We start from the raw sequence: 18284 nt of genomic DNA on the forward strand, positions 1-18284 counted from the left end.
TAAGCCGGTTCCATCTGGGATTTTGCCTCATTCCACTCGTAGCGCGGCTACTACTGCTGCCTGGGCCACTCAGGCGTCAGTGTCAGATATATGCCGGGCCGCCACTTGGTCCTCGGTGACACCTTTCATAAGGCATTACAAGGTGGACTCTTTTGCCTCCGCTGAGGCTTCCTTTGGCCGTCGAGTCCTGCAGAGTGTCATTGTGGCACAGGACTCTGGAGACTGTTGATGTCCCGCCCTTGTATTTTGAGCTTGGGTATATCCCAGCTATGGACTGCAGGAGCAGTGCTCTGGAAAACGAACATTGTCTTACCTGAATGTTCCTTTTCAGAGTACTGCGACTGCAGTCCATCCCCTCCCTATGTTTTTCGTTGGGGGGCCGTTCCAGTTGTTGTTTTCTATATCATTTTTTTACATCTTTTCTGATTGTTACCTCTCTTTTGGCCGCGCCTTCGTTCAAAGACTGGTGCATTATGGGAATGGGAGGCGTGGCCACAGCACGGAGAGAGACTCTAATTAAAATATCACCCAGTCAAAGTGAAGCAAGAGGAAGAGATCCCCAGCTATGGACTGCAGTCGCAGTACTCTGAAAAGGAACATTCAGGTAAGACAATGTTCGTTCTGGATGGAGTCCTGTGGGCCAAAATGAGGTCAACTGGAAACATTCAGAAATTATGTTAAAGTTATTTTAATTTTGCCCAATGAAATGATTCTAGGCATCAATGTCCATGTATCGATAAGACATGGAGTTGAAAGAGGCTCTTTTCTTGCACACCTGGGACAGTAGTCATTGATAATTTTTTTTGCTGCTTTTATTCTATCTTGTGCCTGCCTTAAAATTGAAAACTGACTATATTGGCTTCTCTTGTAACTTCAGGTCTTCAAAATTTCCAGTGCATTCCAATTTATTGTGTATTGGATTAAAGTTTGTATTATTACAGCTGCTGGAGTTCAGGAGAACTAGTTGAAAACATCTGATAGGTCCTAAGGCAGCAAAGAATATTTTGTTTTGTTTTATAAGGCACAATTTCCAGTGCATCAAGAAGTAGAGTGGCATAAAATACAAGTTGAAATGGATAATTGGAAAAAACTACAATTGTCCTTGTTGGGTAGAATAGCAGTTATAAAAATGAATGTGTTGCCTAGGTTTTTGTTCCTCTTTCAAATGATACCAATACTAAAAAAGGATGCCAACCTGGAAGAGTGGCAGAAAGGTATTAATAAGTTCGTATGGCAAGGTAAGAAACCAAGGATAAAATTGAAAATAATGCAGGACATACGAGAAAGAGGAGGACTGAAAATGCCAAATTTAAAATTGTACTATGAAGCAGCTGTTTTATCAGCAATTAGTGATTGGATTAATTTAACAAATGGAAGGATATTGAATATTGAAGGGTATGATCTGGTCTATGGTTGGCATGCTTATTTAGTGTATGAAAAAAGGGTGGACAGAGCATTTAAGAGTCATATACTGAGAAATGCTTTATTGCGTGTCTGGAAGAAATATCAATATAAATTAAATGAAAAAATACCTATATGGACAGCACCCAGGCACGCAATAGAGAATACGAGTATAGAATGTAGACAGGATGTAATTACGTATAAAGATATTCTCATTATGGAGGGAGGTATATTAAAATTAAAATCTGTGAATGTGTTGAAAGAGGAGAAAATAATTCAAACATGGTTTCAATATGTACAGTTACAAGCCAGATGGAGAAAAGACCAGAAAACTGGTGTTATACAAAGTGACGAAAATTTAATTAAACAAATTAGAGATCAAAGCCCAATGCATATAAAAAGATTGTATAATATACTGATAGAGATGGACTCGGAAACAGAGCTAGTTAAGGACTGTATGATAAAATGGGCGCAGAATTTTGAACAGCCAATAATGATGGAAACGTGGGAGAAAATATGGGTAACAAATGTGAAATTTACCAAAGCGCAAAATTTAAGGGAGAACTTTTATAAAATGTTTTATAGATGGCATCTAGATCCAAAAAAGTTATCTCGTATGTATCCGAATGTACAACCAAAATGTTGGAGATGTAATTGTGAGGATGCTACTTATTTTCACATTTGGTGGACATGTAAAAAGGTTAAAGCGTTTTGGATTAAAATCTGGTGGATTTTACAAAATATTCTTAAAAAGAGGTTGAAATTTACACCACAGCTGTTTCTTTTGGGTATAGTTACGGATTGTACAGTTATAGAGACTAAATTGATTTTGAATTTAATAACTGCAGCAAGACTGTTGGTGGCACAATATTGGAAGAAGCAAGGTTTACCTACAATCCAAGAGTGGACAATGAAAGTTATAAATCTAGCGGAAATGGCAAAAATCTCGGCGTACCTGAAGGATCATTCAAATGAAAGATATTTAAGAGACTGGAGAAGGTGGATAGATTATATTCAAAATAAATATCGGAATAAGAAATTGCAGATAGGTTATGAATGATTATATAGATATTTAGTGTGTCTTTAAGTAATAAAGCTAGGCGGGTAATTAGGGAATTGAAGAAACAAGAGATGTGAAATGTCATAATTGTTTAGATTAGGATTGATTATGATTGTTGAAGTTTATACCCTGTAATTTGTTCTGGGAAGGGGAGGGGGGGAGGGGGGAGGTTGAGGTAGGGAAGGGGGGGGGGAAATATGTAAACTTTTTGTAAAACTTTTCAATAAAAAAAAAAAAAGAAGTAGAGTGTGGCCATTTGGAAGCACATATAATATCTAGTGGAAGACGTTCGATTTTAACAACATCTGAAGTATAACACTACAGAATCTCACACTATACTAGTAGCCCAAGCAGTAAGATCAGTGGTATCATGGGATTATGGAAGTTGTAGTTTAAATTTCTGTTTCAAGCCCAGTACTATTTCTCTGTTAACTTCACAATGAAAAACACAAAGAAGCAGAGCTAAGAAAATACATTGATTCTGGGAGGCCATCTGTTCCTTGTAATCATATTTTAAAGTTATTTTATATTTAGCATTATGCATTGCAGTGACCAAATTTGCTAAATTAAATATAACTTTCATTTAGGTAAGATAGGTTTTAACGTCAATCTTGAAGACATTTCTGATTTTGATTGTATGTGATTATGGACAATCTCCAGCAACTTTCCCCTCGCTGCTTCCTAAATCCATCCCAAGATTTGGGATGCATATTCTGCATTCTCATGTTTCTGTCTTAGATTTCCATTTCAAGATCTTTCAGAGTTTAGTATTTAGTCCTTCACTTGTCCATATTTAAAATTTCAAACACTCAGACTTCTTCAAGCTCTTTCAGGTGACTGATAGCTTTATACAGGCATTACTTGTTTGCTTGATAATGGTACTTATTACTTTATCTTGTGGTCAGATGTTGCAATCCAATTTAAAATATAGAGAAAATCCTAGGAACTCAAATGGGGTAGTGGTTAGAATGCAATATTGCAGGCTGACTCTGCAGTTTGATCTTGACCAGTTCAAAGTTGACTCAGCCTTCCAATCTTCTGAGGTTGGTAAAATGAGGACCCAGATTGTTGGGGGAAATATGCTGACTCTGTAAAACTGCTTAGAGAGGGCCCTGGTAAACAGGGTGGATTTGATTTAAATCGAGTTGATTTAAATCACAATTTAAATCATGATTTAAATCACTAGTAAAAAGGCTTGATTTAAATCAACTCGATTTAAATCATAATTTTTAAAGAGCAACTGTCATCTCTGCTACTCTTTTGACCCACTGTTGACTCACCGATAGTCCCAGTGTTGCAGAATATACAGCCTCATGCTACATAACTAAGCTCCATTTCATGCTGAATAAACTAAATTATTTATGTATCTTAAATAGAAAACTATCTTACGATAGATTTTTACCCCAAAAGTTTTTTATTAAAATAAATTTGATAAAAATCAAAAAAATCCGATTTAAATCAGAAAAATCCGATTTAAATAAAAAAAATCTGATTTTTTTGATTTTTTTAAAAAAAATCATTGATTTTTATCCACCCTGCAGGTAAAGCACTATGAAGTGGTATAAAAGTCGAAATGCTATTGCTATTATGTTTGCCCAGTTGCCTAATCATCTTATGTGTGTATTGTGAATTGAGTAGAAAGAATATTTTTCCTTGGTTTGTCCTTTTAGATTGTCATTTCAATCTTCTTTTTATTTAAAGATTGTCTCATTGTATTTGTATAAAGTAAACATTTTTAAAAAAGTGATAAAAATATAGAATTTTCAATAAGCCTAATAATTTTAGAAGTGGTAGGGTTTTTTTGCATAGTGTAGGAGGAGTGACAGAACTTCGGTTGGAGTTAAAAGAGGGATCAGCCTACAATCCTTAAATGGCAACAAGAGATTAGTCCATCCCCTCCTTGAATTATGTGGGCTCTTATCTAACTCCAAGCAGGTGTTACGCATTAGTTGAGAAGATTCCTGTATGTAGGGTGTTTAACAGTATTAGTTTAATTGGACTTTCATGTGTGGACCTGGTCTTTTGTGCCTGACAATAAACTTCTTCTGCAAACAAGGGTTGCCTACAGTTTCCCAAAACTGTGGAACAATAACAAATGTTTGAAACTGGTTCTCTGCTTAATGTTGTTTTTACTCCATTTCCACACTATGGAGAATGGGATTGCTTTGATCAGGAATAGATAATTGAATTTGTTTATCAGATCTTTGCCTAGAGTCTATGAATTTCATGAAATGACTCTGTTACTAGATTACAGAGGGCCTGTTCCAAAAGACTACCATCCATTACTTTATCATGGCGGTTTACTGAAGTATCAAGGTTTCATACTTTTATAAATTACAAATGTTATAATTTTACCTAGCTTTAATGAAATTAGAAATATTAAGTATATCCTTGCTAGATTTGTTTGAATCTCCTGTCCCAATAATATTTTTGACAAGGAACGGTACGAATTTCCTGCAAGTAGGCTTCTTTTTGAGCAAAAGGTTTTCTCCTATATAGTAATCTTGCAGCATGCCTACAAAATCCCTTCTGGAAAATTGCCCACCTTCAAGAAATGTTGAGGTATGGATTAGGGGTGGGTTCTACTTACCTTTACTACCGGTTCGCAACAGGGCCACACGTGTGCTCTCGCTTCCTGATGACTTCTGGGTTGGTGGGCGGAGCCTCCCACCAGTTTTACTACCGGTTCTGGCGAACCGGTCTGAATGGGGGGCAACCCACCACGAGTATGGATGGGAAGGAGATCTTTCTAGCAGTGATCTATTCTATCATGGGTGAACATCACTGGATTTAACCTATAATTCAGATTCATCCCAGGGGTGGGAATAATGGAAATATTTTTTTCTAGAATAAAGGCTGGTAAACCTGTAAAGAAAATGCTTAAATGTTTAATTTAATCTTAAACCTTTCACTCTACTTAAAACAGAGTAAAATATCACTTTTTAACAGAGTAGTTTTTGAAGGTACTTTTGAAGGTATAGCTTCATTGGAATGTTTACAAAGTCTTCATTTAAAGTGACACAAGAAGCTGAAAAATGAAAACTTTAAAAACATGTATTGCTTTTTGGAAAAAAAAGGTGCTTATTGTATAAATTGGTAAGAAGCACAAAAGCTTGGCAGGAAGAGGCATCTCCTTGCCTGCCTCTGTAAAAACAGGAAGGAGGAAGTCCACTGCAAATCTGGGTTTACTGATTATCAGGTGACGTTACACTACAAAGGATGTCCATTAACAACTATCAGTGAGATACACAGATTATCCAGACTGAACAATAACTGCTCTAATGTCACTATTACAGAATATTGACCCTGGTTATAGGAAGCAATGTTAACTAACAAACTGTACTCAGCCCTTCCTGCTTGTAGAAACAGGATACTATTAGTGAGAACAATTCACAGAAATTGCACATACAGGAAAAAGTGACAAGTCAAGTATAAAGAACTAAGATTTATACATTCTTTCCCCGTTTGCAGAATTTAAGCGAATGCCATTCTTTCTGCGTGTGGTAATCTTCTACATAGAACAAAGTGATTAAAAAAATAACAAACAAGGGATGGGATGATAGAGATCGCAGATAAAGGCTGCATATATAAAACCTGTTACAAAATTAAGAATATGTCCTTATTAAAAATTAAGAATATGTCCTTATTAAAAAAAAAAAACTGATGGATAGCAGGACGTTATTTTATGAAGTATTTGAAATGATTATATTTTTTTTAAAAAACACACAGATTACAGAGAATACAGTATTAGCATCAGAAGTCTGTGGCTTTGACAAGGGAGAGGGACACTTCATTGTGCTTGGCATCTTTTATGTTTTATTGATTGTATTGTAATGTCTTGGTTTTGAGCTGGCTAGACTTGTTGGGCACAGGTTGACATACAAGTTTAATAAATTATTATATGAATATGAGATACGTAATCAAAGTGACTGACAAAATGTCCTGAAATAGCATGGGAGTGTAGGACTTATGGTATGTCCCATTATTTCCCATTATTTCATATTTGATAACACAATTGCAAATAATGAATATGAGCTTCGTGATTGTCTTGATGTTGAACATTGCCTTTTGCATGTGTTGTCTTGCATGTTTAAAATTCAGTGGTATTTTGGGGAGATGATGTGAACCTATCTTCATATTTTGCTACATTTATCGGTTTTATTCATTTAGTTAATTTTGAAAACTTTTGTGATAGCTAGAGATATTTAATTCTCTAATGCATAGACAGCTAGTCCTGGACTTACAGCCATTTGTTTAGTGACTGAAGTTAAAATTGCACTCAAAAAAGTGACTGATGAATGTTTTTTCATACTTACAACCATTGCAGCATCCTTATGGTCATGTGATCAAAATCCAGACGCTTGGTAACAGGCTCGTATTGTACGACCCTTAGATCATGTGATCACCTTTTGCGATTTCTGATAAGCAAAGTCAACAGGGAAGCCAGATTCATGTTACTAATTTAACAACTGCAGTGATTCATTTAGTAACTGTGGCAAGAAAGGTAGTAAAATGGGGCGAAACTCTCTTAACAACTGTCTCACCTAATAACAGAAATGTTGGACCCAATTGTAGTCATAAATTGAGGACTACCTGACTGTTTTTCTTTAAGGATTGAGATATTCATATTCTGTTTTATATTAATCACAAGATTATTCCAGATCACTGAGCTGTGAATGTGTGTAAGGGAAAGGTTTATCATTTTGGCAATGTTCAGTATTCATTATTCAGGTACTATTTAGTCTATTGAAATGATTTTTAGGGTAAATTATAGTGACCGATTTGCTCGATTCACTTTTAAAAATATACATTTTATTTTTAAAATAATACTTCAATATTTCAATAAGAAATTAATTGGCCTGTAACATATACTGTTTGACATATAAAACCTGATAGGTATGCCTCTGCAACATTGCTCATTACAAGGTCTATACAAGAGTACTATAAACTGATGGTCCTTCCAAATACTATAATCTGAATAGTAATGAACCATAGCTCCAAATTTGAATCATAAATTCCTTTTCAAAACAAACTGAAGCATTACATGTAAAAAATGGAGAAAGACCAAGGGAGAAGGTTTCACTGTCTGTAAAAAAAACCTTTATTTTTTAGCAATAAATAAGAGAACACAAAAATATTTAAGACAATTGGCTTTATCTTTTGGTTTATGCATACTTTTCTTGTTTTTTGAACAGATTAATCTGTCACCTTGTTGAGATCATTCACTGGAGTCATTATGGCTAAATTTTGCAATTCAGGATTTTGGGGGTATTTTTGTGGCAAAATGGGGATTAATTTAAAAAAGCACTAATTTTGCCCTTTAAATTTCCTGTAAAAATTCTTCACTTTTTTCTTTGTGGATCAATTTCAAGGGAAAAAAATGGGTGGCTTAAAACTTGCTACACCGCAATCTTTACCTCCCAACAGAGATAGAGAGAGGGTGAGGGAAGAAAGGAGGGGCAGGAGGTGAGATATGGATGTACATTTTTCTATACCTGCCATAGAATTCAGTACAGGCAGTGTTTGACTTACAACCGCAACTGGAAACCAGAATTTCCATTGTTAAGCAAAGTGCTTGTTCAGTAAATCACACCTGATTTTAGAATCCCCCCCTCACAGTTGTTAAGGGAATAATGTGGTCATTAAGTGAATTTGGATTCCCCAATGACTTTGCTTATCAGAAACTGGCTGGGAAGGATACAAATTTTGATCACATGACCATGGAAAGTTCAACCTCGGAAATGCTTGCCAATTATCAGACACCCGAATTTTGATCACATGACCATAGGGATGCTGCAGTGGTTGTAAGCGTGAGGACTGGTCATAAAATATGCGGTGGTGCAATGGTTAGAATGCAGTACTGCAGGCTACTTCTGCTGATCACAGGCTGCCAGCAATTTGGCAGTTCAGTTCTCACTGGCTCAAGGTTTGACTCAGCCTTCCATCCTTCTGAGGTCGGTAAAATGAGGATCCAGATTGTTGGGGGAAAGATGCTGACTCTGTAAACTGCTTAGAGAGGGCTGTAAAGCCCTGTGAAACGGTATATAAGTCTAAGTGCTATTGCTATTATGTTCAGTGCTGTTGTAACTTCAGTCGTTAAATGAACAGCTGTAAGTCGAGGACTACCTGTAATGCTTTGGGTTAACTTTATTGAATATGCCAAAATGGATGGTTTCACATATAATGGAAAGCAACAGAATCACACTTTTCAAATCAAGGGAAAGGCTACGTTCAAACCTTGAGTTAGAGTAACCAGTGAATAAATGCAACCAAAGTTTGCCAAAAAGAAAAACTAAAATCTTCAATTACTATTAGCTTTCAATTCTCCGTAAAATTCCAGAGAATAGGGAGGAGAATGGTTGAAATGAGTGTGTGGCAGGTGCATCTTCTAACCTTCCGAAATGATTCCCCAGAGGCTTTCTAGTCACAGTACTTTTTGAAGAGGGTGTTTGCTGCATCTTGCGTATCTCATAAAAGCTATATAGATACTTTCATGTTTAAAAATAAATCATAATTTAAAGGAGGATAGTTTCAAAACTCCTCTGAATACTAGGGTGGTGTCAAATTCAAAAGTGTTTCAGAAAAATGTGTTGTAGACCTCATGAAAGTCTATGCTGTCTGTTCTGTTCTTTAAAACAGCTGACACTTTTTCAGGCTGGTGCAAAAAAAGCCTGAAAGGAAAAAACCCCACACCATTGCTTTAAGGAATGCAGTTATCAAAGTTAATGTAATTTTTAAAGCAGCAGCACCTTTTCCAGAGTTACTTACATGAATACCAGAGAGGTGTTGTGCTTGTTCAAGATATGAAGACTTCAAAGTTATTTTTTAAAGTGTGCTTAGCTTATCCCACTGTCTTTTGACATCTGTATAATATCTGTAGGTAGGCTCCATACACATTGTCTGTTGAACAATAAAAAGGAATTAACTCATCTCTTTCTCTGCCAAGTCAAAAAGCCTGGAACTGCACCTATGTATCTGGAATTTTATTATGCTAAACTGATAGAGAAGATGTTGCCACAAATATATAGTTCTGCACAAAAATGAGTTGTTGGTTGTTGTTTTTTTTATTCATTGGATTCAAGTCCCATAATCTAAACAGCTATTTCACTGTATCAGATTGGCTGTTCTTAATCAGCTGGGGCCAAACTGAATTGATTTAAAAAACAGTTCTGTATGGTGAGATTTTAAAGATTTGTTCATAAATAACAGATAAGATAGCTTTAGATCTTAGAGAAAGTGATAAATTGGAATACATAAAAAATGGATATATTTGATTAAGGTACGGTGGGTGGGTGTATCTGTTTGTGTGTATTAGCATACATGGATCCTGATAGATGTTAAGTGTCCAGAGTCATGGTTTGCAAATTGGACAGCCATAGATAAATAGCCCCTCCCAATCAATAGTTACTCATGAGAGATGAAGAAAAAATGAGAACTTTTTTTAAAAAGGCAAAATATTTTTTAAAAAATTGATTTTCAATATTACCATGCTTTTTGAATATCAAAGGAAATAAATTACCTTGTTTTTCAGATTGCTGTATGTAAAAACATTCAAAAAATTCAAAAGGAAATGCAGTATTTCAGCCAGACCACAAGATGGCAGTGATCTGCTATTTAAAAAACAAACAAAACTAATGAGATGAAACAGAATAGCAGGTCTCGGAATATCTTCATGCTCAGCTTGAAGTATAGAATTACTGAAGTATGGAAGCCTGAAATTACTCCCAGTTCACTAGCTGAATGTTAAGGCAATGATGCTTGACACAGAAAACAGAAATTAAACCTAATGCAATTCCTTACTATATATGTTTCCTAATTTTAGAGAAATCACAGTTTCTGAAGCAAGAAGCTCATTTGCTTCAGTTGCTTCTGAACACCTCAACTTCTTGCAGGCATGAAACTTTAGCCAATAAGTGTGGGAAATGAAGCTATCCTTTATATATATTAGTCTTGATCCATAATTTTCCTTTAGAGTTCAGGACTCTAATTTTAAATGCTGAAATCCTTTTTTTTTTCTTTCCTTCCAGCAAAGGAAGAAACTTGGGGACACTAATTTTTTATAAATGACAGAGCATCTCTGTTCAAGGAAATAATACATTTTGCACCTGGCAAGTACGCTGCAATTTTGTGAATGTCTAGCTAGCACGTAGACTTCATTCACAACATGTCCCTTTCTCCATTCACTTTTTTTAGTAGTTTCTGTTTTTCTCAGCCTGAGGTGCCCTCTTCTTTTCATAGAGGCAAAGAGGAGAAAGTGGTCTACCTGTGATTATTCAAGCCTGATTACATATGAATATTGGGCTGCTGTTCATATTTAGATTTTTGTGCTGGTAAATACCTAAAATAATTGGGCAAAATGCAATACGTTGTATGTACAGAATTACTGCAACACTATAACTATTCGATTTCAGGTTCTGAGAATTGCGTGCAAATTTGCATTTGATTTTCTGTTTTTGACTCATTTTGACGTGTGAGTTGTGTGGCTGCATCATTGTATTCTGTTGCTGGCCACCCACTAGGAAGAGAACATTTACTCTGATTTGACTTCAGCCTTTTTAGGATTCTAGCCCTAGAGGTAGTTATGAAACAGAAATCCATTGATGTCAGTTTCCTAATATGTTGAACATAGTTAATTTGGCATCCAAAAGAAAGAAACACTTAATTATTCATCGGATTTGTTAAGGTTGCCCAGCTCCAAGAAGATTGCAGTAATATGGTGAGCAACAGAAGAAGAATCAGCAAAGGTTGTAAGTAAGCTATGTCATCAAATCTGAAAAACAATCCTCTGTGTGTGTGTGTGTGTGAGAGAGAGAGAGAGAGAGAGGGAGGGAGGGAGGGAGGTGGGGGAGAGAGAGAACGAGACAGAGCCCAAAACATTTCATTGTCCTCACATGAAACATATATACAGGTCAAGAAACTACAGTATGGATGCAGCACGGCAAAACAGACTGACTCCAAATTGGCAAAGGAGTGAGATTCTATCCTTATTCATTCAAACTATATACTGAATAGATATCAAAGGAAGCTGGAAGAAACATCAATAATCTGTGTTATGCAGTTGATACTACTCTGATAGCCAAAAATACAAAGGATCTGGAAGATTTAGTAATAAAAGCCAAGGCACACAGTGAAACAATCACATAAAATTAAATACAGTATAAAGGCAAAACTGATGAAAACAGGTACAACAATCTGCTTTAGAATTGACACTGAACATATCAGAGTGGTAAATAGCTTCTGTCTTTTAGGATCATCTACCAAGTATAAAAGACAAGCAGTCAAGAAATACGCTTGAAGACTTGCAGTAGGGCAGTCGTGAAGTCCTTGGCAATGATATTCAGATGCTATGATGGGAATATAGTTACAAAGATCAGAATGTTAATTTCCACAAGGTGGCACTGTTTCCATACAACATGGAGAAAATAAATTTTTTAGGTAGTTTAGGTTTGTTCTGTTTTCATGCTGAATTGCTAATACACATTTTGATATTTATAAGGACCTACAGGTTAAAAACATGATTTTGGTGACAAAAAAACCGCTCACTTTTTTCTTTTTACTACTCTCTCTATTGGCTTTTCACCAAATTCATTGGCATCCTTCAGTCTCAAGAGACTATGGTATCGTGCTCTGGAAAGAGGTCCTAAAACAGCATATTGTGTGACTAAAAAGGCCAATTCGAGAGTGACAATCCCTTCCACACTGAAGGCATATACTCATATTTTCACTAAAATATGTTTAGAATATGTTTGTTTTCTAGCATCCTATTTTCCAAAAATTAGATATTTCATACTTGGCTTAATAAGAAATTAATTTCTATGAAAAAATAACTACTGCTAAAAAGCTTAGGTAGCTGGAGAGGGAAGTCTTACAAGGTTTGGGAAAATTGAAAGGACTTAAAATGTTTTCCTCCAAAAGTATTATCCTCCTAAAGGCACTGCAGATGTCAGGATGATTTATTTAATGAATGTTTGTTTCATTTTTATGATATTTCTGTCTGAGAACTCAAGGCATCATAACAGCCATTTAAGATAAATTGGGTCAAGCAGTTTTTATGAGCTCCATCCACTTTACTGGGTATTTAAACTGGAATCTCCTTGCTTAAAGCAAAATATTATAATGGCTCTCAGATGTAAGATTTAAAAAATGAAGAAGAAAAATATGATGGGGCAGAATAGACTGAACTTAGAACATACCAAGACGACTATCAAACAGTGGTAGTTGAAAGAAAGCTGTACAAACTAAACAAGTAAAATTGTATTTATATATTAACATAAAAGTACGCAAAACCTGTTTTTGAGTAGAAGGCCTTGATTTTTTTAAAAAAACTATAAAAATGTAAACTAGTAGCTTTTAAAATTAGGAATGTGATGGTATAATCAGCCCTCCCCAAACTGGCGGATTGGTGAGAAGGTGCCAGATAGGGCGGTGGTGGTTATGGATTAAAGTAGCAAGAATCGGAATGTCAAAACAAGAAGATAGCAATTCTAGCAAACAAATGCTCTTAGCTTTTATCATTGCTGACATTTTTTATTTCACTAGACATAATTTATCTGTCCTCTTAATATATTTGACCTCTGTTATTTTGATATGTGACTGCATGCCATTATTTTGGTATTGGCTGGTTCTAGAATAACCCCTATAGATGATTTCCAGATCTCTTTGGGACACTTCACTGTTTTGTTGTTGTTATTCTACTTTGCTCTATGTCTGTTCTGGTTTTCTTATGTAGTTAATTAGTTCAATCTAAAAACATAACTCTGGGTAGTTCACAACAACAACAATAAAACCCAGATCAATAAAACCCATAAAGTTTTAAACCAAAACAAAACCTCGCACCTCAGTCTTTCCTTTGGAAATCCTCACAATCATTTCCAGACATCTTGACTCTATTCAGGTCCTGGGTAAAAAGCTCACTCAAGATGGCTTTCTGGAAGGCTGAGGGGATGTGAGCCTGCCAGATCACCAAGAGGGTTCCATCAGGTAGGGACAGCCAAGTTCCTACTACCGTGTTTCCCTGAAAATACGGCCTACCCCGAAAACAAGCCTTAGCCCAATTTTCATGCCTGCACCTAAAAGAACCCTACCCCAAAATAAGACCTAGTTAATCCCCGCCGACTGTCTGGTCGTATGAGGTGGGGTGAGGCACAGCCTTAAAACTCAAGCTAGTGGGGGTGGGGGTGGATGATATGTGATGGGTGTGGAGGATGAAACAAGATGGTGGGGGTTGGAAGACGAAATGAGGCAATGACATGGAGGAGAAAACAAGGGTGGGGGTGGAAGATGAAACAAGACGGGGTGTGGAGCTGCCCCACGCACCCCATACCAGCTTACCTAAGGACCCCGCAGCCCGGCCACCAATGTCCTGACAACTGCTTGGCCTCACGGTGGTGGCTCCAGAAGCTGCGTCCAGGACCCTACGTGGCCGCCAGCTCACTTCTCCTTGCTTGCCACCACAATGGAGCAGGAGGCTGAGCAACGCACTTGGGGTCCTGGATGGGGCTGCTGGAACCGCCGCAAAACGAGGCAGTTGTCAGGATGTTGATGGCCTGGCAAGATTCCAGGGAAGGGACCTGATGGAGCATGCCTGTCCTTTCCAATATGGTGGGACAGGCAGTTATTTTCAAGCTATGCTAGCTTGTAAGAAGGAATACACGGGCATGTATATGTGCTGATATAAAATGTGCATGTATAAAAGGGGGGCAGTCAGATTACCTCCCCTTGCATCAGGGCCAATAGCATTTATCAACTTAGATATTTATAAGTTTTGTGTGCTTCTAGAAACAGAAAAAAAAACCCAGTTGAACTTACAAATATTAAACTCCTTTAGCAGATCCTTTTGTCTGATGAAAGGTAGCGCAGCAGACCTGTAAAGAAATGGCCTTGGCAAGGAGAACAAGAGCTGAAAATATCATTCTGAAATCTTAATTTTGGTATCTTCAGAGTGGGAATCTTGATCGAGATAGCCTGAATTTGTTTGGAATTCACAAAATACAAATCAAAGTGAGCAAAATGCTGAGGGCAATAAAAACACCTGTTATAGTTTGTATCTTTGTATCACTATATTCAAAGTTGAAACAAGTAAATACATTCTTTAAAAAAGCTACTAATTTTGGTTTTGGATTTTTTTTTACTTATCCATGAATACAGATTTGAGTAATGTTGGGCTTTGTCCACTTGAGGGCGCTAACAGAATGAATAATTTTTGAGTTAGAGGCATGAAAAATAATATAAAGGAAAACTTGAAGATTGTTTTTTTTTCCTGTAATGGTATTTTTTTTTTTTTCATGAATGTATATTTTGGACATACAATGAGCGGACAGGTGGATGAGTTCTACCACTGAATCAATGTAAGCAAAGTCATGCATAGAAGGCTTTTAAATTAATGTTAATTTTTGTTCGCATTTTGTTTGTATGTACCCATTGATAGATCTGTGTATGATGACCAGCCAAATGCACACCAAAAGTTTATGGAAAAATTGGATGCGTGTATACGTAATCATGACAAAGAGATTGAAAAAATGTGCAATTTTCATCATCAAGGATTTGTGGATGCTATTACAGAACTTCTTAAAGTAAGGGCTGATGCAGAGAAACTAAAGGTAAGGAGCTGCAGTTTTTAAAAAATAATGAAAGGGTTATTTTGTTCAGTAGTAGGATGCAGGATTTATGGCCACGTGTTCTTTTCCAAAGTAAAATTGTGGTAGTGAAAATAGTGAAAATAGTCTTTAGATGCTTGTGAATAAAGACTCAAAACATTACAATAGTAACAAAAGAACTACAGAATGCCATAAAAATGCTACAATTACTTTTTGTAATTAAATATAATTAGGTAGAAGATTATTTTGTAGATCAGCTGTAAATGTTTTAGCGAGTATTGATTTATTTATATGTTAAACATATATGGTCATATACGTCTCACAAAAAGTGAATCTGGGCAGTGCACAACAAAATTATACAAGCTTAAAACAATAAACATATAACAATTATTAAAAAAAAATAAAAATCACAAGGCTAAGAGAGAACAGCAGATGTTAACCACAATCATGGAGCAGTCCCTCAGAGAAATTGGCCCATGCTATGGAGGACTATGGGTCAAAACCAGAATCTTGAATTTGTCCCAGAAGCACACTAGCAACCAGTGCGGCTCACGAAGCACAGGTATAACATGTATATTCTAGAAGCACACACAAAATGCCTCTGTTGTTGCATTTTGAACCTGCTGAAGCTTCCAGATATTCTTCAAGGGCAGAGTCCAGGGGTGAAATGCAGCAGGTTTTGACAGGTTCTAGAGAACCGGTAGCGGAAATTTTGAGCAGTTTGGAGAACCGTCAATTTTACGACAGGGGCAAACCCAGGAACTGCACATTACAATAGTCCAATAGAAGGGTGACAAGGGCATGAGTGACTATGAGCAGTACTCTCTGATCTAGGAACGGGCACAAGTGGCACACACAATATGATCAGGGGGACCTTGTGCAAAGGCCCTTCTGATCATGACTGCCACCTGCTGGTTGAGGAGGAGTCATGATTCCAGGAGCACCCCCAGATCATGCACCAGGTCTGACTGGGTCTGTGCATCCACATCCAGCACTAAAAATAACATAGTCCTGGAATTGGCAGGCCACAAAAGCCAGAACCCCTGAGACTTGCCAGGATTCAGCTGAAGCTGGTTATTTCCCATCCAGACCCCCATAGCTTCCAGGCACTGGGGTAAGATGATAATAGATTGTTTAATTCAGTGGCCCCCAGGCACCGGGACCAGTTTCAAGCAGAGAGGTTTTTCCGTGGACTGGAGGGGGCATGGTTTCGTATGCTGCCTGCATCCCGCGAATGGGACTTCGCTTGTTTGCATGGATCTGTTTCTGGCATGCTGTGGCCCAGTGCTGGTCCACGGACCAACGGTCAGGGACCTGTCGAACAACTGGGCCGAGATATAATTTTTGAGATACCTTTTTCTGAGTGCCCAGATCCAGCATGGAAGTTTCCTCTTCCCGCAGATGTTTCTCCAAAAAGTGGCTGAAATTGTTGGGATTTTTTTTTTGAAAAGATATTGTGAGATTTCCTCAGAAGTAAATTGTGGAAATAGTCCCTCTTAGCTTCCTTTGCACATTTGTAAGAAAAAAAAAATGTGCCCCAGACAGAATGAGCATAGTTCACCAGAGGTTATGAGTAGAACAGCATTATATAAAGGATATTCATATAACTAGAGACTCAATGAGGTCATTGAGCATCTTTGTTCAGAATTTAATGAGTTTTTTAATAAACTAGAATGTGCTCCCTTATTATGATGACCTAATGAGTCACTTAATATGTGGGAAACTCTGAGGTCGAGCACTGCCTGCACCTGCAGCATTAAAATGTCGCTTGGCTGGCAATATCCACGTTTGATGTTAATCAACCTCCCAGTGTTTGCATTCAGCAAAGTATGAATGTTTAATTACCATAAAATGCAATCACCATTTCTTCCAGACAATGAGTGACACATAGAGCTCATTGAGGTTATCAAAGAAGGACCAGTGGTCAATTGGGTCAGTGATTTGAATTGTTTGACAGACCTATAGAAACAAAGTTCAAAAATCCCAAGTAAAATTGAGAAGTTTGCCACTGAATCTGTTAGAAAGAACTGTCATAACTAATTGAAGTTAACAAAAACCCTTGGTGATCAAAAGTTCAAGTTCAAGCTGTAGAGTTAATTTGGATTTACATTTCTTTGTTCTAAGTTTCTCATGAAGCATGATCTGATTACAAGGGTGAGCAGCTGCATCAGGGCATTATATGCATATTTTTCTAATAAAGGTGAAATCATTTTTAAGGTCCAAGTTACTGATACAAACAGAAGACTTCAAGAAGCTGGGAAAGAGGTAAGAAAATGGCTTTTCCGATTCATTCAACAAATGTTTTATGGAATATGACATGAGTGCACCTAATTTAACTATAATATGTTTGAAAATACTCAAGGTGCTAGCTCAGACAGAAGAAGTCATCCAGAGTAGAGTTCAGCAGAGGAATATTATGACCGTGGTCGAAAAACTTCAGTTGTGCCTTCCAGGTTAGTAACAAATACTTAAATGTATTTTAATATTTGTACTACAAATGTAGGAGTACCTAAATGTCACTTCAAAGTTAAATGTGGATATATTTCAACACAACTAATATAAAATTGATCTTTTGTTTGTGATACACACTACTTTCTGGAGAAAATGTTGCTTAAAGATTTAAAGGGGATATTTAAATGCATTTAAATCAGTTATCTTTTAAATTTTTTTTTAATTTGTTCATTCATATCCAGGATATTGATAGGATATTCAGAGATGGAATATTGTTGATGATATTAATTTGTAGATACAATGTTGTCATGTAATCGAATATTATTTAACCATTCATGGAACTCCCAAAGTTTCAAAGATAAGCTGAAACATCGTTATATACAATATTTCCCAAATCCCCTTTCTGACATTTGGTTTTAGTTATATAGAGAAACATTACATTTTTACCATTATCTGTAAAACACCATGCTTCCCTGATGTGTTCTTCCTGTAACAGATGTTCCTGCCAACAGCAGTGATATATTTTTGGCTGTAAATCCATTGTAATTTTCACGGTGTTGGGTGGCCAATAAAGAGTTAAAACAAAGTTTAAAAATGCTTTGAGATCAGCCTAAACTAACTTTCTAAAATTCTTGTTTTTACTCCTTTTCTATTTTAAGTTTTGAACCTTAGGTTGTAAAACTTTCACCATGTCAAAAATGCATTTATATACAAAACTGATCGTTTGGAAAGCATCTGTATCTGGATTACCTATATATTTTATAGTGAAATTTATG

General features: G+C 36.6%; 1 protein-coding gene across 9 annotated transcripts in view; it reads left to right on the forward strand.

Moving 5' to 3' along the window:
• Nucleotides 1-18284, forward strand: part of EXOC6 (exocyst complex component 6) — a 114448-nt gene that overhangs the window by 24052 nt on the left and 72112 nt on the right. For all 9 annotated transcript variants that reach the window (XM_034430430.3, XM_034430432.3, XM_034430428.3 and 6 more), the window contains exons 2-4: nucleotides 14889-15060; nucleotides 17275-17322; nucleotides 17420-17510. In XM_034430430.3, the coding sequence (XP_034286321.2) occupies nucleotides 14889-15060; nucleotides 17275-17322; nucleotides 17420-17510 (311 nt within the window). The remainder of the gene's footprint in view (nucleotides 1-14888; nucleotides 15061-17274; nucleotides 17323-17419; nucleotides 17511-18284) is intronic.

The sequence above is a fragment of the Pantherophis guttatus genome, chromosome 6, assembly GCF_059756535.1.
Source record: "Pantherophis guttatus breed Tessera chromosome 6, ASM5975653v1, whole genome shotgun sequence".
Classification (NCBI taxonomy): Eukaryota; Metazoa; Chordata; class Lepidosauria; order Squamata; family Colubridae; genus Pantherophis; species Pantherophis guttatus.